Source organism: Mastigoproctus giganteus, chromosome 7 (assembly GCF_048544385.1).
Source record: "Mastigoproctus giganteus isolate SK-2022 chromosome 7, ASM4854438v1, whole genome shotgun sequence".
NCBI classification, from domain to species: domain Eukaryota; kingdom Metazoa; phylum Arthropoda; class Arachnida; order Uropygi; family Thelyphonidae; genus Mastigoproctus; species Mastigoproctus giganteus.
Genome location: NC_143581.1, coordinates 35,342,037 through 35,365,937, shown reverse-complemented (window position 1 = coordinate 35,365,937; position 23,901 = coordinate 35,342,037). Strand labels below are relative to the sequence as shown.

Here is a 23,901-nt window from a genome sequence, read left to right as displayed (position 1 = left end):
TAGGAGGAATGGGCAAAAAAAATGGTTCTTTAAAGTAAAATAAATAAATTTTACTCACTGTTTTGAACATTCCTTCTAATAATTTTTTCCACCTGAAAATCAATCCTTGGAGTCTTTCAGACCCTGTGCCTGATAGTTAAGTATAAACAAATGCATGAATTACTTTCACTACTTTACAACTGTTTCAGTTATTTCTTTTAAAATTTTTAAAAACAAATAGCAATTTTAATTCCTTCATTTTCATTTTAAAAAATTTAAATTTTAAGACTTATCAATGTCAATTTTAAGACATAACTAGTTTTATATTTCTTCAAATAGCAATAAATTACCTTCCTTCCTTTAATAATTGCATTATCATATAAATAGATCACAACAAGATCAAGTTCAGGCCTAACAACTACTTCTTCCACCTGCAGAGATAAATCAAAAGATACAAATAAAAAGATATTAAAAATTGAAATAGCATCTATTAATATATGTGTAGCTACATATACCAATACATGTTATATGCAATATGTGCACATTCAAATTTCAAAATTGTAAAGGTTCTAAATTAAAAATTTTACATAACTAAATATCGGTGAGGTGTCAACTACATTTAAAACAACTCACTCCTCAGAGACCAGTTTGCTGCCTTGATTCTAAACAAACTTTAAAATAGGCAATAGTCCATGGACCAATAGCATTAATAAGCAAAGGCACTATTATTGCTTTTAAATTTGCATGAGACCAAATCAAAGAATAATAAAAAGATAACACGTATACAATCTTCCAACAAAGCAAGTATTAAATATACAGATAGAAGTAAGCTCTTTTAATCATTTTTGGCAACATGTGGAAGACATTTTAGGAAGCAGATTTTAGGAAGACATTATAAGAAAGGAGATCAAATTAGCTTGTATCTATTCAAGAAGGAAGATATTTTTTAAAAGCCTGAATTTCTTCATATTATTTGGCTGTTGACAATACTTTTTTTGTGTTTCAATGCAAATACTTGTGACTATGTTGCAATGAAAATTTTTGCATAACTAAATTTTAAACTTGTGTGCAAGAATATGGCTTATTTATTTTATGATAGTTAAACAACTTCTAATGGTCGAAAAATAGAGTTCTCAAAGTTTGTTATATTATTTGCAAATATTTATTAAATGCTAAATCTGTTATTTTTACACAAAGCAGTGGGTTTGTCTTTGATTTTGAATGTAACAAAAGAAACCTAACTTACAAGCTTATCATTGCTTTGAACTTGACAGGCAAAGGGAAACACTTTTCACTTAAATTAGGCTTACATAATTCATAAATCCTTTATCTTAAGCTAGTAACATGTGCAGACAATAGCATATTATATTATATTATACTAATTTGGATTAACCTTCCCCTCATCAGTTCAAATTAATGAGGTATTGCTGTATTGGCTGTCACAGGAATAAAACTTTAAACCCCCCCTTTGCTAATGGATGGCTGTCCTCGAGTATAAGAAGCCATGCTACTACCAGCTAATGGCAGAAAATGGAACTAATACACATATATAGAGGATTATACGCCAATTCCCAAAATTTTTTCATTCATTTTAAGCAATGAATATAATGTATTTTAAGTAATACTTAAAATACATTATATTCATGGCACACCAAGAAAGTCCAGGGCCGTTGTGATCCTATGTGAAACCAGGCGAAAGTAAGCATCCCTGTCTCACTTTCTTGTTAACTTTATCTTTTTCTGTCAGTTCTCCCCTCACTTTTATCACCATACTTTGTCTTCTGTATAAATCATAGATCAGTGCAATAATCTTCTTGCATCCGATTTTCTCAAACAATGGGAACAGTTCTCTCCAGATTACTCTACCAAACGCCTTCTCGTAATCCACAAAACACACAGGTTTCTTCTCATGTTATACATTTTCACACTCAACACTCCAATAGCATGCCTCATCAATCTGCCTCTGTGAAAACCACACTATGAGTCATTCAGAAATTGTTCAATATGACTCTCCATGCAAACTTTAATGACTTTCAGCAGAATCTTGAATGCATGTGTAATAAGACAGTTCTGTAGTCTTGGCATATTGATGGTTTGATCTTGGGTATAGGGATTAGGATTGATGTGCAGAAATCCTCTGGCCATCGATCATCCCAGTATATCTTCTTTATCAAATAAAGAAGATATACTGGGATAAAATAAAGCTTTCTTCAGATTTTCTCCATTGTATTTTAACAGCTCTGCAGGTATGTTGTCAATTCCTGGTGCTTTGTTATTCCTAAGGGACTTTAAGGCTGTGTTGAATTCATCTCTAGATATTTCTTCCTCCATGTTTTCTTGTTCTTCTAGTGCAGTATTCCTCCATGTGTATGTGCTTGAATTGTCAAAAAAGTTCTTCAACATATCATATATATTATTCTGGCTGACCTCCAGAATATGGATATCTTGGTTGAGGGTGTGGCCGAAGAACAGAGTGCTTGTCCAGTTGAGTTCTGTGATTGGCTGATTATTGGGAATGCATAATTTATCTCATTTTGCATTTCTGATTGATTGGGTGCAAATTCGTTTCTAATTTTAGTATCAAATGCGAAATTATCGTGCTGCTCTGCTGCCTCGGTTATTGCATGTTGTTCCGTTTGCGAAAGGATGGATGTAAGAATGTAACTGAATGATTTATGAGTGTGAATTTGATAGCTTCGGAATACAAGTGTTTTCAGTGTGGATGTTTGATGAAGTGTTTGTTTGTTATTTGGTTTTTTAGGAGCATTAGCAACTAAGGCCATATTGCTGCAGAATATGCGGTGGTCGTTCCCTGACCTTTCCGCATCCTCCGCATTTGGTGGTGACGGGCTCGAACCCCAGTCTAATCAAGAAGTGTGTGCTACGCACTGCTGCTCCTTCCCACCTAGCTACGGAGGCGCCTTTGATGAAGTGTACCAGCCGGCATGTGGGGAATGATAAGTTGAGGTTCCCCCCCCTCCCCAAGTTGTTTCTTGATGATTTGATGTTTTTTGCAGTAATTGTATGAGGTTCTCTTTATATTAGCAGAGTGTAGGGGCAGCAACCCCCAGAAAAAAAAAAAAAAAAAAAGAAGAGTTTCTGTTGACGTGCATGAGCAATTCTCATTGTTAATGCACATGAAATCATTTAGTACTGTACGGGCGAGAAGAATTGGCAGTTGCATGTGGTGTTAATTTTGTCAGCTGTTTAAAACAAATACTGTTTTCCCATTTCTTTTTCTTCATTTCAGCTGACATATTGTGATGTCACGTGACATCCCCCAATAACATGCTTTGGCTCTTAATTCATGCTTAGTAGCACGAAACAGTAATCCCAAAATAACTTATTCACTTGGCGGAGTTCAACTAAACCCAGTACTGGAGAAAAGGGACTTGGGTGTTACGATACAGTCAGACACGAAATTCTCTGAGCAGTGTAAACAGGTTGCAAGGAAGGCCCATGGTGTCCTATCAATGATCTATTGAACTTTTGCAAGTAGAGATAGGGACGTGATAATCCCATTATATAAGGCTTTTGTTAGACCACACTTGGAATACTGTGTTCAAGTACGGAGACCGCACCTAAAGTATTGAGCTTCTTGAAAGGGTGCAGAGACGGGTAACTTGCCTGGTGAGATCGGCAAAAGGGTGTCCTTATGAAGAAAGACTTCGAATATGTGGGCTGCAGAGTTTGGAAACTAGACACCTTAGAGAAGATTTGATCAAAGTGTTTAAGGCTCTGAGAGGCATCAGTAAAATGAATGAGGACGAAATTTTCAAGATTATAAATGATACTAGAACTAGGGAGACATAAATTCAAGTTACGGGGAGAGATGTTCAGATTGGACTGCAGAAAGTTTTATTTTAGCCAGTGAGTTATAAATTGCTGGAATAAGTTGCCTGCATGGGTGGTAGAGGCTGACAGTTTAGGGAAATTCAAAAGTCATCTGGATAGTACCTTCGGGTGAGGGAAGCGCATAGGATGATAGGTTTAATTTCCTTTTCTTTTATTAATTATTATTATTTATTTATTTATTTATTATTATTTTTTTTTATCATTGTTTTATTCAGGTTTTTTTTTTTTTTTTTTTTTTTGGCTGGTGCAGCATAAGCCATAGGCTTTCTTGCACCATGTGGCCATTACTAATACTAATACCAAGTTGTGATCTGAGGTGCCTAAAGAACCACTCACTTGGGCTGTGTACTTAAAAGGGTTGTTTGTGAGAAAAAGATTAAGCGTGTTGGCTGCACTGTTGTGACTGTCCAGTATTATATGTTAGGTAAATGAACAATCTGAGCAAGGTCATTAGTAATTGCAAAAGCCTCAGCATCTCGACCAGCTGGGTCAGAAAATGGAAGCCAGCTGGAGTGGTGAGCATTAAAATCACCAAGGAAAATTACCTCACTGTTAGGAAAGTTGGACTGGAGAAAGTCGAGTTGCAAAGAGAGGAAGTCAAAGAGCTCCAAGTGATTAGTGGAGTTGGGAGAACGGTAGAGACAACAGATGAATTTTACACAATGATGCAGAGAGATTTTAAGCCAGAGAAGATTGAAAAGAGGAGATTCCAAATTACCAAGTCTCTGAGAGGGAATATCGGAAAGGACATATGCACAAGTACCACCTTTGAGGCGAAAGGAATCATACAGCAAATAATTTGGGCAACTGAGAAGAGAAATGGTCGAATCAACCGATAACTGAGATTCTGTCAGAAAAAGTACATGGGTTTGGCTGACTGTAAGTGGAAATGGACATCGTTGAGATTAGAATTGAGACCATGTATATTTGTGAAATGAACTAGGAAATATTTGGGAGGTTTAGATCTGTTTGCAGATAAGCTTACTCTATTAGTTTGACAATTCATGGTGTATTCGATAGTAAGTAAGAGTGTGTGTGTGTGGGGGGGGGACATGCTGTATGAAGTAATAAAATTTTTGGATATGGCGTACATATGGGAAGAAAATACCCAGATTCTTGACATAGCATGGCTTCGACAATGTCCCCCCCCCCACATACACACTACTTGGACTTCCTCCCGCTAGGGGTTATTCAAAAAATACCATCAAATAGAACATTTTTTTATAAAGAAGTTCGTTAAACAGAGGTCCAACTTGTATATGTCAAAAAAAGTTTTGGCACCCTCCTGAACTGCTGCACTTAAGCGACGCTTCCCTCGCCTACCCACTTGCGGTGGCCCTGAGAGAGTCACTGCCACTGAACTCAATGGGGTTTTTCCAAATCTCACTGAACACTTGAAGAAGGTCAGAGAACACAGTACACCAAAATGTCAGAACAGTTTTGAAAGTGCTGCCTATACACTTGTAGGGAATTCAAAATTATCTCCATAGCTTTCTTAAGTGCACATAAACTCAAATTTTATAGACAATTAGTGGATATGGTAAATTCATAATTAGTGGTAATGGTAATAGCAAAGGTTAAGCAAGTGTTCCAAATGTCTTCCATCACCATACATATACATGAATAACATAATATGCTAAGAAATGAAGACTTGATTCAACACGTTAATAACAATTCCTCACATTATGTTTTTTCAGTTGACTCTTTGGGAATGCTGTTGTTCCTCCATTAAGGGCGACAGTGTCGAGCTGTGTCAGCATCACTGGAGGGGCAACAGCATTGCCAGACAGTCAACTGAAAAGCATAATGCAGAGAAGCATTACTGATGTGGCTTTTATGAATAATGCCTTAACTCAACATACAGTGGTGCATGTTAACTAAAATTTTATGCAATTCCTGTTGTGTCTTCACCCACAAATTTGGCAGTAGCCTAGTTTTATATATTTTATGCACATTTTATATGCTTATATTAAAAGAAAAAGTGTCCAGGGTAAGGTCTAGAAATCTTGGAAGGTATTCACAGGCCCTTTCCATGATGATCCACCATTCATGAAGTTCAGATAGGCAAAGATATTTATGTGAAAGAATGATGATGAACCATCCAGCCACACCTCTCTGTCCAAAAGCATACTTCTTATTCAAATGATTACATTAATTGGCCAATTCAATTACTGATGTTTCATGTACAGATGATATATTCGCTGATTCATTCCATTCTTGATTTCATTAATCATGTAAAACAAAGTTATTTGGAAATAATTCAACGACTGCATTACAAATTGTTTTCAACCCATGTATCATTTTTCACAAGCAGCATGTTTAATGAAGTGATTCAATAAATAAATAAAAGATCAACGTGTGAAATTAATTGCAGAATCTTCTATATTGATTTTCATCAAAGCAATGGAATGGTAGCCACATTCAGCAGCCTACCAATTCTACCAAGCAGCCTTCATAAACATCTCCCCTCTGTTTTTTTTTCAGCCTGCCAGAAAGCAGATGACAATAATAACAAAACAGTTAAATCTTTAATGACAAGTGAAAATGAGCCATTCTCATTTCCATATCTGTTTATTAGGCTGTACGGCAAAAAAAAAAAAAAAAAAAAAAATTTTTTTTCATTGGCTGGTTCATATTTTAAGTCAGCATTCAAATTTTGAAAATATTACAATTCCTTATCAATACAACAGTCCATCAACAGCACTAAATTGATGTCTTATTCACCTAGATTATTAGACTAACACTAAACCCATACATGTGACCTGAACCAAAAGTATTTTTTACGGTCGAGAGAGAGAGATTTTCTTCAGGCATAACAGGTTTACTAGTTCTTGTGGATGATTCCTGCCCTTCATGACTACACACTGTACAGGACAGAAAAATTTTAAAAGAAAAGATGCACTTCTTAAAGCAAATTCATCTTTGTTTCTTCTTTGAAAAGAAACAATTTGAAAAAAATCCTTTTAAAATCTTCGTGATCACCACAAAAATTCGTATGGTGAGCTGCTTGTTAGAATGGAATCACCACAGCAAACGTACAGCACAGTCTCAAAAGAGCAAAGTGAAAATCTTGTGCCAAGATTGCTACACAATATAAATGAAAATGATCCCCATTAGCAAGTTAAGTCTGGAATTTAAACTGAATGAGGGTACAAGATTTCCAGGAAAGACTGTTCAGTTGGATGAGGCAATGTTCAAACTCAGTGATATAGTAAAATAACATGATTGTCTCCTGATAATTAAAATATTCATGAGGAGAAAGTAATGAATTAACCAGGAATTACAGTTAAGGGTTATAGTTGTGAGTTAGGCACAAGAGGTCAATGAGACCATATTTTGGCAATTCATGCTTCTACACCATCCACATAGATGAAACTCCTAATAGCTGTTTCTGACTATATCTTTGACTTTCTCTATTGAAAATTCCAAAAAGCTCTGTTAATTAATGGACACTTAGGAAGAATTCATGAATTAAGTTAAACCTAATTATATATGCACTTGTTGAGTGACTGTATCAATAACTTGCTATCAATAACTATGTCAACATACAGTTACTGATAGCAAGCTGGCTTTAATGACATTAGCTTTCCTCCAACTGGTAACATTCTCTGGCTTTGTGACATTGAAATGTTGTCTGGAATCAAATTGTTGATGTGTACTCTTCACATTTCATGCAGCAGATGTTCCTGTTATTGATAGGCTGGCATCCTGTTGCATACATTTGTTGAAATGCATAGTGTTTCAATCTGCATTTCTCTTGCCAAGAGGTCTAAAGGGAGTTTTAATTTCAGAAATTAATGAAAAGTATATGTTTTTAATATAAAAATGGATTTTTCATATTTGTGATCAGAAAAATTTGAAAATAAAGATGGCATCAAAAAATATTAAAAATTCCAAAAATCTCTGTTAATTAATGCACAATTAGGAAGAATTCATGAATTAAGTTCAACCTAATTATATGCACTTGTTGAGTGGCATCTGTCAATATACAGTTATTGATAGCAAGCTGACTTTAATGACATTAGCTTTCCTCCAATTGGTAACACTCTCTTGCTTTGTGACATTGAAATGTTCTATGGAATCAAATTGTTGATGTGTACTCTTCACATTTCATGCAGCAGATATTCCTGTTATTGATAGGCTGGCATCCTGTTGCATACATTTGTTGAAATACACAGTGTTTCAATTTGCATTTTGCTTGCCAAGAGGTCTAAAGGGAGTTTTAATTTCAGAAATTAATGAAAAGTATATCTTTTCATTAATTATATTCAGAAAAGATTGAAAATAAATATGGCATTGAAAACTTGAACAATTTCTTGAATTATTTTTTGTGGATTTTTCAAATTCCCATGAGAAGAGAGGAATTTCAATTATTTGTGTACCTGGTTATGGGTTCAGGGATGAAATTAAACAAGAGTGTCAACCTCACCAAGCAGTTATACTGAAGGCTTAGGATTACTATTTACTATATGAGTTATAAAGTGATCAATGCCACAAGGTGCAAAAGATGGGAAATTCCCCATTTCATGCAATAGGCTACAAATAATAATTAGCAGAGGCATATGATGTAAGAAAGTATGCTTATACAACATCAGCCAAAACAAAAAAAAATTCCCATTTCATTAATCCATTTGCTCCAAAAGTTGGTCCACTTCTTTCTTGAATTTACTGAAGCTATCAACTTCTACAACAATAAATGAAAGGTTGTTCCAACAATCAACACCTGCTGGCTAAAGGGAAATTTCCACATATCTATTCTACAACTATCCTTCTGCAATTTGAATTTATATCCCCTACATGCATAATCTAAGCAAGAGGAAGAATCCCATCAGCATTGAGCTTGCTCAAACCATTCAAAGCCTTATACACCTCAATCAGATCACTTCGCAGGTGCCTAGCTTCCAGATGCTGCAATTTGCAGAACTTAAGCTTTTCTTGGTAAGAGCAACACTTCATTCCTCTCACCAATCTCATTGCACTTCTCTGTACTCCCAGCATGCAATACTCAAGGTATAGCCTGACCATTGCCTTATACAAAGGGATAATCACCTCCTTATCCCTGCTAGCAAAATTCCTGTATATCACTGACAAGACCCATGAGCTGCTCTGGCAGACTGTCTGCACTGCTCACAAAACTTCAAATCTGACTGCACAATTACTCCAGGTCTTTTTCATTCTCCACTACCCTGAGTGTAGTACAGAAAAGCACACTTGATATTTTCCTCTGGGGTTACTGCTACCCATATACAGTACTTTGTATTAATTAATGTTAAACTTCATTGATACCATCAGTCCAACTGTCCAACTTTTCTAGATCCTGTAGCAGTAGCATCCATCATTAATATCATTAACAATCCTGCCAACCGTCATATCGCCTGAAAACTTAAGCACGATATACCTTCACCAATATCACTGATAAACACAGAAAACAACAATGGGCCCAACACTGAACCCTGCAGGACTCCACAATGGACACTACTCTTTGTGCACTAATTAGTGCACAAAGCACAGTGTCTATTGATTAGCACATTTGTCTTTTCCCACTCAACCATCCCTTTATCCATAGCAGCAACATGCCCTTAATGCCATACTGCTCTAATTTGTACAGCAGTTTGTTATTTTTGATTTTTAGGAGCATTAGCAACTAAGGCCATATTGCTCCGGGGATATGCGGTGGTCATTCCCTGACCTTTCTGCACCCTCCGTATTTGGTGGGCACGGTCTCGAACCCCGGTCTAATCAAGAAGCGTGTGCTACGCACTGCTGCTCCTGCCCACCTGGCTATGGAGGTGCCTGTACAACAGTGTTCCATATGCAACAGTATTAAAAGCTTTCCTGAAATCCAAGTATATGATATTAAAATTATTTTTTGCATCCAGTTCCTTTGTGACCACATAATAGTATTCAAACAAATTGGTCAGACCAATCTTCAACTTAACAAACCCATGCTATGTCTGAACTATAACTGCAGTCTTGTCTAGATGATTCTGCAATGCTTCTTTAACAAGTGACTATTGTTTTCCCTGGAATATAATAGTCACTAGTTAAAGAATGGAATAGAATTTAAACTAACAGGTCTGTAATTACTTGTGTCACCCTTTGATCCCACCCCTTTGTGAATTGGGGATACATTTTCAGTCCATGGGGACCTACCTTGAATTCAAGTATGCTCTCATTATTATGGCTAAGAGTTTGCTTACTTCCTTTGCTGCCTCCTTTAATATAACTAGATTAGCATTAGCATTAGTAGAGGCATTTGATGCAAGAAAGCAAGCTTATGCAGCATCAGCCAAAAAAAAAAAAAAAAACCCACTTCCACTTCACCCCTCTGTTCGTTCAAAATACCTGTCCAGCTGAGCCTTAAACTTATTTAGGCTATCAACCTCCACCACAAGGGATGGCAGTCTGTTCCACCAACCAACCACCCGCTGGCTAAAGGCAAATTTCCGCACGTCTATCCTACATCTGTCTTTCCTCAATTTGAATTTATGCCCTCTCAGGTGATTTTTCTGAGCTAGAGGAAGAATCCCATCAGCATTGAGCATGCTTAAACCATTCAAGGCTTTATACACCTCTATCAGATCACCTCGCTGGTGCCTAGTCTCCAGACACTGTAATTTGCAAAACTTAAGCCTTTCTTCGTAAGAGCACCCCTTTGTTCCATTCACTAATCTTGTTGCCCTTCTCTGTACTCGTTCCAGCAGCTCTACATCCTTCTTGAAATGAGGCCTCCAGACCTGTATACAGTACTCTAGGTGTGGCCTGACCATTGCCTTGTACAATGGAATAATCACCTCCTTATCCCTGCTGGAAAAATTCCTGTATATCATTGACAATACTCCATGAGCTACTCTTGCAGCCCGTCTGCACTGCTCAGAGAACTTCATATCTGCCTGCACAATCACCCCCAAGTCCCTTTCATTCTCTACCACTGTCAGTGTAGTACCACAGAGTTGATACGTTGCTCTGGGGTTGCTGTTTCCCATGTGTAGTACTTTACATTTGTCAATGTTAAACTTCATTTGCCACCTCTCAGCCCATCTGCTCAACCTTTCCAGATCCTGTTGCAACAGTGTAGTGTCAGTAGTGTCCTTGACAACCCTGCCAACCTTTGTATCATCTGCAAACTTGGACATTAAGCTTGATATACCATCGTCAATATCATTTATAAATACAGAAAACAATAATGGACCCAACACTGAGCCCTGAGGGACTCCACTAATAACATTAGTCCACGATGAGCAGTGTCCATTGATTACCACTCTCTGTCTTCTCCCACTCAACCACCCCTTTATCCATAGCAACAATTTGCCTCCAATGTCACACTGCTCCAATTTGTGTAGCAGTCTTCCATGTGCAACAGTATCAAAAGCCTTTCTAAGATGAAAGTATATAATATCAAAGTTATTCCCTGCATCCAGTTCTTTTGTGACTGCATCATAGTATCCAATCAAGTTGGTCAGGCAAGACTTCCCCTTAACAAAACCATGCTGTGTCTGAGCTATAACTGAAGTCTTGTCTAAATGATCCTGCAGTGCTTCTTTAACCAGTGCCTCCATTAATTTTCCTGGAACAGAAGTTAAGCTCACAGGTCTATAGTTACTTGTGTCAGCCTTTGATCCTCCTTTGTGAATTGGGGTCACATTTGCACATTTCCAGTCTATGGGTACCTCCCCTGAGTCCAAGGAAGCTCTCATAATTATGGCTAAGGGTTTGCTTACATCCTTTGCTGCCTCCTTTAATATAACTGGATAGATCCCATCCACACCGGGTGCCTTTCTTGTGTTTATCTTCAACAGTTTCTCCTCCACTTTACTCCCAGTTATTTCAAGATTCTGTAGCTTACTGCTAGAGTTGAATACACCTCTGGCATTCCCCTCGCTGAATAACTCCTCATGTGTGAATGTCGATGCGAAATATTCATTTAGTTTGTTAGCTACCTGAGCAGGATCATCAACAGTTGACCCATCAATATCAAGTGGACCAATCTGATTCATCCCCTTCCTTCTAGAGTTTATATAAGTAAAGAACTCTTTGCTGTTTTTCTTTGCATCCCTTGCCAAGGATTTCTCATAATCTGCCTTCGCCTGCCTAACCTCCTTTGTAACTTGGTTGCATATCAACTTGTATCTATCATAGGCTTCTGTGTCATGTGTTAATTTGTAAGTATCCCATGCATTTTTCTTCTCTGCCATATGCCTCATTAGTTCATCTGACATCCATTTTGGCCTAAACCTTGAACGATATTTCTTAGTTGGTATGTAAAGCCTAGTAGCTTCCAAGATACGTTCTTTGAATGCTTCCCATTTTGAATTTGCTGTTGGTAACATCATCAGTTGGTCCCACTGTATAGAATTTAAATACTGTCTCAGTCCATCGTAGTCGCCTTTACGGAAGCAATAACCCTTCCCTTTACCCCTAATGATAGTTACCTCTTTCAGTAAATCCCACTTCAGCACACTGTGATCACTGCCACCTAGTGGTTCATTTATCTGCAGATTCTTAATGCATGAAGAATCACTGCTGATAATCAAATCAAGAGTATTACTCCCTCTAGTTGCCTCCTGAACATGCTGATGTAGAAAACAATCATCCAATAAATCCACAAAAGCCCTGCTAGTGTGTGAGTAACCAGCCCCCAAATTCCAGTCAATATCTGGGAAATTAAAATCTCCCATTATAAGACTCTCTGATTTACTAGCCCACTCTATTTCCCTGTACAGTTCCTTATTATACTCATCAGAGTCATTAGGCCTATAGCACACTCCTACTCTCAATTTTGATCTCCCAATGCTTATGTCACACCAAACTGACTCAACACTGCACTGTCCAGCGATGTCGACTGGCTTCACTTCCTTGGTTTTTATGTGTTTCTTAACTAATAGCATAACCCCTCCCCCCTTCCTATCCTGTCTATCCTTTCTGTAGACGTTGTACTCCCCAAATTGCAGTTCTGCATCCCTTATATCTGTGTGACACCACGTCTCTGATATCCCAACAATATCTGCCTTTGATGTTTTGAGCAATACCTCAAATTCATCAAATTTATTTACTAAACTCCTAGCTTTGGTGTACACGCAAGTATACCTGCACCTGTTTCTATTCTTAGCTACCCTAACACAACCCATGTGTTTATTTGTACCGCAATGGCTCCCAGCAGTCTCTGAAATACCATGCATCTTGTTTTTCAGGCTTCTGCTCATTCTAATAGAAGCAGTGCAAGAATCTCTTTCACCTCTGCCAGTGGCTACTGTCAATCTATTGGTCTTTGTCTCCCCCCAAGCTAGCAGTTTTCCGACCCACCTAACACTGCCTCGATAGCATCAGCAAATATTCTTGCACCCTTTCTATTTAAGTGTATCCCATCCCTGTAGAAGCAATCTCTCCTGTTAACAAGTACAGTCCAGGCTGAAAAAAATTCTACCTAAAATTTCTACCTAAAAATTCTATCTAAAAATTCTAGATAGATCCCATCCACCACAGGTGCCTTTCTTACGTTTAACTTCAACAATGTCTCTGTCACTTTCCCCTCAGTTATTTATTACAAAATCATTTAGCTCCCTGTTAAGAGTTTGAAAAACTTGTGGCCTCCAGTTCCCTAGAAAATTCTTTGTGTGTGTGAATGTAGAAGCAAAATACACATTCAGTTTGTCAGCTACCTGGCAGGATCATCAACAGTTGAACCACAGACTTTAAGTGGGCGAATCTAATTCATCTCCTTCCTTCTACAGTTTACATAAGTAAAGAACTCTTTGCTGTTTTCCTTTGTATCCTTTTCTAAAGATTTCTCATAATCTGCCTTTGCTTGAGTAAGCTCCTTTGTGACCTGATTACAGACTAGCGTATATCTATCTACCATAAACTTCAGTGTCACCTGATAATTTATATGCTTCCAGTATATTTTTCTTCTCTGCCATGAGTCTCATTAGTTCATTGACTCCATTTATGGCCTAAACTTTGAACATTATTTATTATTTATTATACATTATGTCAATGTATGTGACTGCATTGACTCGCATGCAAGTGACTTAGATGGTGCAACTCTCCTTGAAATTGATGAGCCACGAATAGCCTAGTAGCTTCCAAGAGTAATTCCTTGAATGCTTCCCATTTAGAATTTGCTGTACCCTTTCCTCTGCCCCTGATGGTAGTTATATCTGTAAATAAATCCCACATCAGTACACAATGATCACTGGCACCTAGTGGTTTCTTTATCATCAGATTCTTAATGCATGAAAAATCACTGCTGAGAATCCAATTAAGAGTATTACTACCACTGGTTGCCTCTCAAACATGCTGCTGTAGAAAACAATCATCCAATAAATCCACAAAAGTCTTGCTAGTGTGCGATTGACCAATCCACAAGTTCCAGTCAACATCTGAGAAGTTAAAATCCTCCATTATGAGACATTCTGATTTACTGGCCCACCAACCAACCAAAAAAAAAGTAAAATGATAATAATATTAATAAAATTAACTTTACAGTTGTTCATTGTACTCATCAAAGTCATTAGGCCTATAGTGCACTCTTACTCTCATTTTTCTTTCCCAGTACTTATGTCACTCCAAACTCACTCCACATTGCACTGCCCACTCATGTCAACTGGATGCACTGCCTTAGATTTGATTTCTTAATTAACTGCATAACCCCTCAACCTTTCGTATTATGTCTGTCCTTTCTGTACACATTATACTCCCCATATTCCAATTCTACATTCCTTGTATCTGTGTGACACCACGTCTCTGATATCCCAACAATATCCACCTTTGATGTCTTGACCAGCACTTCAAATTCATCAAATTTATTTACTATATTCCTAGCATTGTTGTTCATGCAAGTATACATGCACCTGTTCTTACTCTTAGTTAACCTAACACAGTCCATGTATTTACTTGTTCCATGATGACTCCCAGCAGTACTTGAAATCCCCAACACCTTGCTTTCCAGGCTGCTGCTCACTCCAATAGAAGAAGTACAAGAATCACTTTTACCTCTGCCTGTGGCTACTGTTAATCTATTAATCTGTGAATCCTGAATTAATCTATTAATCTTGAATTAAACTATTGACTTACATTCCATTAACAAAACATGCCATTAAAATTAGTATTAAAGGTCAATGCTTTTTTCATCCTATGAAATGAATATAGCATCCAGCACATTAATTTTACTAAATATTAGCATTTATAATTGGGCTATGTAACTAACAGACTCTTGCAAAATATACCAGTGTATGTAATGATAATGTACATTATAGTGAAAAAAATTTTAATAATTTAAAAAATACTTCTGTTTAAAAACAAAAAATCCTTACCTCTCCTTTAGCTAACATGTGATGAATAAATTCATTCCAGGAAACAAAACGCAGTGTATCTGGCTGATTACTACTAGGAAATAACAAAGACATTATGGTGATTACTATATAAGCTGTCATCATCCAAACCGCAGCTTTCGCAAGAAGTGACCATTTTGATTCATCTGCAAAAAGTTTACTTCATAATCAAAACTAATCTTTCCATTACTGAGCTAATAATAAGCAGTAAAAGCATATTACTGGGAAATTATTAAGCTGCTAGCAAGTACATTTTGTTTTGCAATGCGAGTGGGTATGTGCTTTGTCTATCTACAGTAAACTTTAATCCAAAATTTATATATTTAATAGAGTGCATATTTTTTTTTTTTTTTTTTTATGAGAACCCCAAACATGAGAGGTATTATAACCTATAGTACTTAGTACTGTGCTTGGGTTGGAGGTTGAGAAGACGAAAGAAGATATTTGTTGATATTGGACTTGAACTTCTGTAGATTGTAATTTTCAGGAAATACGTATGAAGGAAGGTTGTTCCAGAAAACGGCAGTTGAATGAATAAATGAGGAAGATGAAAAGTTGGTTCTGTGGATTTGAAGTTGGACAGTAAATGGATGTTGGCTGGTGGCGGCACGTGTTTGGACTGTTTTGAAAGAGAGAGCGGGAATTATAGAAGCCAATTCAGAAGAACAGTGCCCATGGAACTATCTGTAGAAGAGGCATGCAGCAGAAAAAGTGCGTCTATGAGAAAGCGAGTGGAGAGACTCTGTTAGAGATGAATCATTAATTAACCTAACTGCCCTCTTCTGAATGGAATCAAGAAGCCTGAGAGAGGTTTTGGGGGCACCACCCCAGATGTGGGAACAATATTCCATGGCAGGGCGGATTTGCAATTTATATAGAGTGAGCAGCTGTTTGGGGGAAAAGTAACGCCGAGAGCGAAAGAGAAGACCAAGTTTTTTAGATGCAGAGGAAGCAATATTTGTAATGTGCTTGTGCGAAGAGAGATTAGAAGTCAGGGTAATCCCCAAAAGAGATATATCATTTTGCCTAGAAATCGGAGTGTCACTAAAGATAAGCATAGGAGCAGAAGAATCCTTTTTGCGAGATATAAGACAAGATTGAGTTTTAGAAGGGTTGAAATCAACTAAGTTGTCTTTGCCCCACTGGAGAATTACCTGAAGATCGGCATTTAAGGAATTGGCAGCAGATTTTCGAGAACTTGAAGCTGATTGAGCTGGACAAGGTTTCTCAAAATGGAAAGTTGAATGCAATGTGCTATCATCGGCAAAACTATGGATAGGATTTCCAGTCAATGGAAGAAGGTCATTGATATACAAGAGGAAAAGAGTGGGGGAAAGAACTGAACCTTGGGGGACACCGGCATTAGTGGAGAAGTTAGAAGACAGAGAGCCATCTACCATCACCCTCAGTGAGCGATCAGAGAGTAAACTGGATAACCAATTACTAAAAACAGTTGGCAAACCATAAGATGGAAGCTTGTTTAGAAGACCTTTATGCCAAACACGATCAAAAGCCTTTGAGATGTCAAGAGCAACTACTTGTGTTTCACCGAACCTTTCCATTGAATTAGTCCATAAATGGGTAACATAAGCCAGAATATCACCAGTGGATCGACACTGACGGAATCCATACTGGCGATCGTTGATCAGACGGAAGGTTTCTAGGTAGTTTAAGAGTTGGCGGTTAATTGATTTCTCCATTACTTTAGAAAGAGTAGAAGTAATTGCAATGGGACGATAATTGGATGGGAGGGATTTGTCACCCTTTTTAGGAACTCGCTGGATATGAGCAAATTTCCAAGCAGAAGGAAAAACACCTTTGGAATAAGAAAGTGAAAAAAGGCGGCAAAGAATAGGAGTAAGTTCAGGAGCACAGGTTTTGAGAACAAGTGGAGAAATACCTTCAGGACCTGGAGCTTTCTTAGCATCAAGATTCATCAAAATCCTTCTGATATCCTTTTGACGGAAGACCACAGGAGGCATTGAATGGAGCGTGTTAGGAATGGTGGGAGGTGTTTTACCAAGATCATTAATACATGAGCTCGAAGAAAAATGGGATGCTAGCAGGTCAGCTTTATCCTTGGCTGAAGTGACAACAGAACCATCTGGTTTGGACAGAGGTGGGAGCAGAGATGGGCAAAAGTTGCAGCCAATAGCTTTGGCAAGAGACCAGAATGCTCGGCTACCATTAGGGCAAGAAGCAAGTTTTCTACTCTTAGCCTGTTCAAACTCTAGTTTGGACTGATTAATAACTGATTTACAATTGTTGCGAGCTTTGGTGTAGGCAGAAAATGAAACTGAAGAATTAGAAACAAGCCAATTATGATATGCAACGTTCTTCTCTTGGACAGCCTTAGCACATTTATTGGAAAACCAAGGTTTAGATAAAGGACGAGATTTTAAAGTGGAGTGTGGAATAAAGGATTCCATTCCTGCAAGAATAATTTCACTGACACGATCTGAGCAAACGTTGACATCAGAAGTTTTGAAACAGTAATCAGACCAAGGAAAAGAAGAAAAGAAGTCTTGCAGGTCATCCCATTTTGCATTCTTGTAATGCCAAACAATATGAGGTTGGGAATAGCCATGAGATAAAGGTTCCATTGGAGAAGAGACAATCACCAAGTTGTGATCTGAAGTGCCTAAAGGACCTCTCACTTCAACCTTGTACTTAGAAGGGTTGTTTGTGAGAAAAAGATCAAGCGTATTGGCTGTATGATTAGGATTGTCCGGTATTCTTGTAGGTAAATGAACAATCTGTGCTAGGTCATTAGTAATTGCAAAAGCCTCAGCATCTCGACCTGCTGGGTCGGTGTGACTAGAAAACGGAAGCCAGCTGGAGTTGTGAACGTTAAAAATCACCAAGGAAAATTACCTCACTGTTAGGAAAGTTGGACTGGAGAAAGTCAAATTGCAAAGAGAGGAAGTCAAAGAGCTCCAAGTGATTAGTGGAGTTGGGAGAACGGTAGAGACAACAGATGAATTTTACACAATGAGGTAGAGAGATTTTAAGCCAGAGAAGATCAAAGAGAGGAGATTCCAAATTGCCAAGTCTCTGACAGGGAATATCAGAACGGACATATGCACAAGTACCACCTTTGAGTCGAAAGGAATCATACAGCAAATAATTTGGACATCTGAGATGAGCAGTAGTTGAATCAACTGATAACTGAGATTCAGTCAGAAAAAGTACATGGGGTTTGGAAGACTGCAAGTGGAAATGGACATCATTGAGATTAGAATTGAGACCACGTATATTTGTGAAATGAATTAGGAAGTCCTTGGGAGGTTTAGATCTTTTCGCAGATAAGCTTGCTCTATTATTTTGACAATTCATGGTGTATTCAATAGTAAGAAAAAGTGGGTGGGACATGCTGTATGAAGTAATGAAATTTTTGGATATGGCGTACATGTGGTAAGAATATACCCAGATCCTTGACATAAAGTGGCCTCGACAATGCTCCCCGCATACACACTACTCAGACTCCCTCCAGTCACTATCTGGCAGAGTAGAGGTAGCAAGATTATACACTAGCTGATCCGGAAGCTTCCTAGAGAGTTACCAATAGGTTCAGTCCGGTGTACTAACTAGCGGCCGGCCTGCGAACACCGTTTTAGAGCTGTACCCTCGAAATGTAAGGAATATTGGATCTCGCCACGACATTCATCATAACCTCAAAAATCATCAATCATACTGCATGACGGAAGAGATAGGGAAGGGTTGGCCGGAACTTAGCTCTAGATACTAAACATGGGTTCCACCACTTCAAGCCTCCAATAAGCAAAGTGGTGGTATTTCACCGGTTGATGAGAGTCATCTAATATTCATTTGTGAATATTTTTCATTACCTTTTTTTTTTTCAGGTCATAAGCACTTTGCAAATAACAATCAACAAAACTAGTTACTAAAGGGGTGGGGAGGAAGTATATGCATCAATATACAGCAATACCTCGCTTAGCACAGCTTCAAACAGCACGGGTTTCACTATAACACGGTTTTCAATTAAGTTTAAGTGAAATTTACTGTAAATATTAAAACTCATTCAATAGCCTAGACACACATACTCTATATATATGCTGCATTGTCATAGCCTAGGTATGGTACAATATGCTGTGGTGCCAACTCTATTGTCTCACATGCACATGTGACAATAGCTCCCCCTCAGGCAGTCAGCTGCAACATGCAACAGTGTTCAGTATTCTTAATCATTCCAGTCATCTCAATCCAGTCATTTGTTTCTCAAAATACATCCCTGAAAAACACTGACAAAGAACTCAAGACAGAAAGATACTAATACCATGAAGTTTTTTTTCAATGGCTACATATGGAAATTTTGCAAGTTAGTATTGCCATTCTAGTAAAATGTGCTTTGTCTATCTACGATACACAGTCTATGAAATCAGTTTTGCATATGATGCAAAACTGCATCATCATATGCAGTTTTGTGCAAAAGTTAGCAGCAGAAAGTCTGAAAATGATGGCTTTCTCTAGGCAGAAGCCCTTTCACGTAAATGAAAATGATAAAGATGCAATCTTTATCATTTTCATTTAGATATCTATACAATACATGCCATACTTTATCACAAGAAATCTCTGTATAGGCAGAGATTCAGCAAATTCTGGCTGACAGATTACCAATCACTAAATTAAGTATATCCTGTTCTATAAAGACACCATAATTTTCAGCAATACAGTTGAACATTGCTCTTCATTTAAGATTTTTGTGAACAATGATAAACACAGATGAATATTAGTCATATAGTGCAAGGAAGCCACAGGATTTTGCTGCACTGGCCGAAAAATAAATAAATAAATAAATATATAAAAAAAAAAATAAAAAAGCAGATGAAACTTATATAAATGAACAACAAATAAAACTCCCTCCCCATGTAGGGAACTATCCAGCTGACCTTCGAATTTCCCCAAGCTGTCAGCCTTGGGGAAATTCGAATAAGTAACTTGTATAAGTAACTTATTCCAGTACAACAGTACTACTGTTGTACTGGAATAAGTCGACAAGCAAATGTTCAATAAATTGAACATTTGCTTGTCGACAAATGATTTATCAAACATTTGTTAAACACTGCTCAGAGAACTTCATGTCCAACCATACTGTAACTCTCAGATCCTTTTCTTCCTCCATTGTTTTTAATTCAACCCCACCGAGTTATTCTGGGGTTGCTATTCCCCAAGAGTAAAACCTTGAATTTTCCTGCATTAAAACAGCCACCAGTTCCCTGGCCACCCTTGAAGCCTATCCTAACCATTCTGAAGGAGCTTGGCTTGTTGTTGTTGTTTTGGTTTTTAGGAGCATTAGCAACTAAGGCCATATTGCTCCGGGATATGCGGTGGTCATTCCCTGACCTTTCCGCATCTTCCGTATTTGGTGGTGACGGGCTCGAACCCCGGTCTAATCAAGAAGCATGTGATACGCACTACTGCTCCTTCCCACCTGGCTACGGAGGCGCCCAGCTTGGCTTGACTCTGATCATTAACCACTAACTCTATCTTCACATCATCTGGAAATTTTGATATCTACCCCATTCGTTGATCTCAATTATGAAAATCAGAAACAACAGTGGTCCCAGAACCAATCCTTGGGAGATCCCACCTCTAATGTTAGACTAACCTTAAGAGTAGCCTTCCAGCCTATACAGTAACCGATAATGAGAGACTGCACCAAATGCTTACTAAAATTCAATTAAACAGTACTGAAATTATTTCCAACATCCAGTTCATAAGTAATCATGCCAAAATAGCTAACTGGGTTAGTTAAACATGATTTTCCCTTTACAGAACAACTGTGCATAGCCATAAGAATTCCATTTCTACTTAAGTGTCCCTATACCACTCTTTATCACTGACTATGATTTTCCTCACTACTGAGTCAGACCAACTGATTTGTAGTTACCTGCTTCATTCTTAGACCCACCTTTGTGTAATGGTGATAGACTGGCAATTCTCTGATCATGATGCCCTCATAATGAACCTTAATGGTTTAATGCAATCTACTGCTACCACCTCCAAAATTACTAGGTATGTGCCATCAACTAAGATTTCTCTGAACACTGGTCGACAGAGATTGGCATGGTAAAGTTGAATGGCTTCAACTTTACCATTGGTATTCTTCAGCTTCAACTGGAATTCCCACACACACTACCCATACACAAAATGAATATCAGTGTATTCAGCAGTATCAACCTAGTTCAAGACCTTCTTTGGAGATTCATTTTAGGTTGTTTAAACGCTGTACTCCTAAACAAGGAATATCAAATACGTATTCCAATTTCGCATAATCATAGCATATGCCCTTACTTCAAATAACAGGAGCTTTCCTGAAAGCAGTCACACTAGTTGAAATACAATATGCTATTTTAATCTTCTTCTCAAGAATTAATGAGGGGAGGGGATGAGTGCTCAACATATTTTGGCGCCCTTGTCAAAATTAGACAACAGACCTCCTGTAAAACATGTGCTTCCTTGCATGGTGAACAATAATATTAATTCTCATTAATTTAAAATTAACAGGAGTATGCTTTGCAAGCTCCCTTTAATGTAGTCTTTAAAATACAACAGAAAAAAAAACTTACCATCATCGTCATTCTTGTTCTTGTCACTTTGATCTGCAAATATGAAGAAAAACACATTTCAAAATCTTACTTAAAATTATTACGAATGAGGTAAACAAGTAAACAGAACACCTCGCCAAAGTCTTTCAGCACCTGCAAGGTGATCTGATCAAGAGTCTTTGAAGAGATTGAGTAAGGTTAAAGCCGATGAAATTCTTCCTCTTGCTTAGATTATACACACACACACACACATGACGGGGGCATAAATTCAAATTGAGAAAGGATGGTTGTAAGATGGTTCTGCAGAAGTTTGCCTTCAGCCAGCAGGTAGTTTATTTGTGAATCAAACTTCTCTCTGGTGTTGTGCAAGTCGGCAATTTGAATACATTTAAAGAAAAATTAGATAAATTATAAGAGGGGATGGGCAGATGATATGGGAAAGTTTTTTTCATTTTGACTGATGCTGTATAAACTTGCTTTCTTGCATCATTGTTAAGCTCCATCTGAATATTATGTAATCTTTCTATAGTAGTTGACAATCTGTGCACTTTATTACTAGCAGTAATATATACAATTAAATATATACATATAAAATATTTTATGTATAAAATATTGTAGGTAGAATGCGTGAAGGAGATTTATATATATAGAATTAAAACTAATGAATATACAGTATACACTGGGAGGGGGAGGGGGGGAATGAACCGGAAATTAAAATAACGATAAGAATTGCAAAAATGAAAAATTGAAAAAAATGACCAAGGTGAAATAACATTGCGGTGTCTCTCACAATTTTAGCTGCAATGTTATTTCACCTTGGTCATTTTTCCAATTTTTCATTTTTGCAATTCTTATCATTATTTTAATTTCCGGTTCATTTCCACCCCCCCCTTTCATAACATATATTGCTCCCAGTGTATACTGTATATTCATTAGTTTTAATTCTATATATATAAATCTCCTTCACACGTTCTACCTACAATATTTTATACATATATATACGCATTATGACTGTAGGGTATGTTTTGCTATAGCAGTGTCCCTAAACCATAAGATATGTTACTTTAATTCAGGCATATGCCCCCCCTATATTAAATAGCTTTTCTACACCATTATTCTTGATTATATATATATATATATATATATATATATAAATATATATAAGAGTGAACTGAAAAGCAAAAGTAATAAGTTAAAAATATAAAGCAATAGCAAGCATCAGGTAAAGGTGGAAAAATTTAGTAAAACAGTCTAAAGAGGGGGCAAGAATATTACAAAAAAAAAATAAAAAATCTGATGCACTAAACATGTCAGCATATCATATACCGGATGGTTATAAAATTAAGTTTCCCTATTCAGGAGACCCTAGTGTCAAAGCGGTTAGAGATAGCACTGTGAAAATCGGTGGGTATGTCATTTAGGGTACAGAGAAGCAATTTGTAGAACTAAAAAAATTTGTTCAAATTTCTGCTACCAGTAGAAGAAATTGGCACTGTAAACATGAGATGAAATACTTAACTTAGGATTAGATTTTAATATCAGAACTTAGAAATCTACTGATATTGTTCTATGTGCTTTTTCACTTGAGATGACATTCTGAAAACGGAGGACTGCGTGCAACACAGTTTCGCATAGCATCTCTTTGGGGATGTTGGCTACATGCTGTTTAATGCTTGCTTTCAAATTAACAAGCGTCTGTATGCCACCATGGTAAACTCTGTCTTTCAGGTATCCCCATAGCCAGAAATCACAGGGATTGAGATCTGCTCATCGGGCTGGCCAGAACTGCAGAAAGTCTCTAGAAATGATCCGATCATTTCCAAATGTTGAACTGAGCAGTTCCTTCACTTGTCGACCAATGTGGGGAGGGGCACCATCTTGCATGAGATCTCCAAGTATTGCCTTTCTTGCAGAGTGGGAATAATATGATCGCTTAGAACAGCACAGTACCGTGCACTAGTTACCATTCATCTTACAGACCCATGAAGAGTGAAATGTGCCTCATCAGATCACAAGATCATTCGAGCCCATGTATCGTCAAGTTCCATACGAGCCCGAAATTGTAGAGCAAAGTCTATTGCTGATCACAAGACTTTAGTGCTTGCACTACGTGAATCTTGTATGTAGTGCAAGATTCACATAAAATTATTTGAAGCACTTTATGTATA

The 23,901-nt window shown here is 37.5% G+C and overlaps 1 protein-coding gene across 4 annotated transcripts in view; it reads right to left on the bottom strand.

Annotated features, from left to right (window-relative positions):
* Spg7 (SPG7 matrix AAA peptidase subunit, paraplegin) overlaps positions 1 to 23,901 on the bottom strand; it is a 300,063-nt gene that overhangs the window by 228,471 nt on the left and 47,691 nt on the right. For 3 of the 4 annotated variants that reach the window (XM_090377613.1, XM_090377614.1, XM_090377612.1), the window contains exons 4-6: positions 21,755 to 21,787; positions 15,147 to 15,310; positions 330 to 410 (exon numbers count right to left, since the gene is read on the bottom strand). In XM_090377613.1, coding sequence (XP_090233739.1) covers positions 330 to 410; positions 15,147 to 15,310; positions 21,755 to 21,787 — 278 coding nt within the window. The remainder of the gene's footprint in view (positions 1 to 329; positions 411 to 15,146; positions 15,311 to 21,754; positions 21,788 to 23,901) is intronic. The other variant, XM_090377615.1, reaches the window with a different exon arrangement.